Source organism: Alligator sinensis, unplaced genomic scaffold, assembly GCF_000455745.1.
Source record: "Alligator sinensis unplaced genomic scaffold, ASM45574v1 scaffold71_1, whole genome shotgun sequence".
Classification (NCBI taxonomy): Eukaryota; Metazoa; Chordata; order Crocodylia; family Alligatoridae; genus Alligator; species Alligator sinensis.
This window is the reverse complement of record NW_005841834.1, coordinates 4,037,387-4,039,175: the sequence shown is the minus strand read 5'-3', so window position 1 is coordinate 4,039,175 and position 1,789 is coordinate 4,037,387. Positions and strand designations below refer to the sequence as shown.

The 1,789-nt window shown below is 42.2% G+C and overlaps 1 protein-coding gene across 1 annotated transcript in view; it reads left to right on the top strand.

Moving 5' to 3' along the window:
- The window catches only part of GDAP1 (ganglioside induced differentiation associated protein 1), a 20,272-nt gene that overhangs the window by 12,259 nt on the left and 6,224 nt on the right, over positions 1-1,789 (top strand). Inside the window, exon 5 of the mRNA XM_006015291.3 lies at positions 1,072-1,186. Within this exon, the coding sequence (XP_006015353.1) occupies positions 1,072-1,186 (115 nt within the window). The remainder of the gene's footprint in view (positions 1-1,071; positions 1,187-1,789) is intronic.

Here is a 1,789-nt window from a genome sequence, read left to right as displayed (position 1 = left end):
GCGGTTCCGGGGGCCGGCCTGCATCCAGCGCCAGTCTCAGGTGGCAGAGGCAGCCTCCTCTCATCCAGGGCGCAGATCTGGGGGGGCACACCTTGGGAGCGCTGCCTGTGTCATCCGGGCAGCAGCGGCAGCCTCCTCTCATCTGGCATGTAGATCTGGGGGCCTGCACGCCCAGGAGGAGTCCAGCACTGCCCTGCAGCTCTCCTGGGGGTGCGGGCCCCCAGATCTGTGTGCCGGATGAGAGGAGGCTGCAGCAGCTGGCAAGTGTCAGGAGTTGTGTTTTGAACAGTTTGAAGTGCAGTTTCTGAGAAACCTCTGCACCTATCTCCTTGAAACGTGGCACGCTTCATGCCCTCAGAAGGGGCTACCATCCCTGCAATTTTCATCCAAATCAGGCAAGAAATGACAAAGTTTTAGGCATTTTCATGATTCCCCATTATAGCCTATGGGCAAAACATCAAAATGCATCGAAACAGTGAAACAGTTTTGACGAAACGAAATGGGACAGTGCTTCAGAATGAAATGAAATGATGAAACGAAATGCTGTCCCTTCAAAACAGCAAAACGGATGTTGAAATGAAACGATGGTGTTTTGCACAGCCCTATTATCATCAGTGACCTGCCAAAGAATGTCTTGCATTCAAAAGCTTGTCAAACTCTATCCCAACTACATAGTTGGTCCAATAAAAGATACCACCTTAAGAAATCCTTGCCTTTCACATAATTTCTGGACTGTCATGATGACCAACATCACTCTTCCACTACTTATCTTTAAACACTTGTGATTACCTCAAAGCTGAGCATAAATTTAATTGCTGTGTTTGATTAGGGTCGGTGTGCCCAGGAATATTCATTATTGAGAATTTACAAAATATGTGATTCTTTAGATATTTTTTCTCTTATGCGAGTTGTCACTAACATTCATATCACCATAGACATCCCCCTGGCTTTTAAACCTGATAATAACATTTTATTAAATATGGACTGTAATCCTAAGTAAATCTTCTGAAAATGCTGTAACTATAGACTACATGTATAATGGTTTAAATTGCAACCTATTTATATTTTTAGTCTAAACTTCTGGACCATGATAATATAAAATACCTAAAAAAAATACTTGATGAATTGGAGAAAGTTTTGGATCAGGTTGAGACTGAGTTACAACGGAGAAATGAAGAAACACCAGGTAAAAAGGACTATTCCTGTTTAATTCTTGTGACAGATGTGCAGCAGAGTTGATTTAGCCAGATATCATCACTTGTTCTATGCAGACTTTTTATTGTTTGATTTGATATTTTATAACAGCATAACTCAGTCTAATTTAGTCGAATGCAATCTGTTGAATGTTTCATGGAGCCTGACAGATATTTTCAGCATGTCGACAGAATTAACTGCACAATTCCACAGTATTTTTTTTTAGGCTTCAGTTCAGCATAGCAGGTATGAACCTAATTTTAAACACATTGCTGGTCATCATGTCCTTACACACATGGGTAAATAACATGCTAAATTTGGATTCCAGTGCTGGATTGACAGTCTTGGAGGCTGAGGTATTTTATTAACCAAAGAAAGACTGCAGGCAGTGGTACTGCACATTTCCTTTTGCTGTCTTGTCAGTGTCCTAATCTTCGCTAATTGTCTTTAAAGTTAGATTCATAGATTCATAGATGTTAGGGTCGGAAGGGACCTCAATAGATCATCGAGTCCGACCCTCTGCATAGGCAGGAAAGAGGGCTGGGTTCAGATGACCCCAGCTAGATGCTTATCTAACCTCCTCTTGAAGACCCCC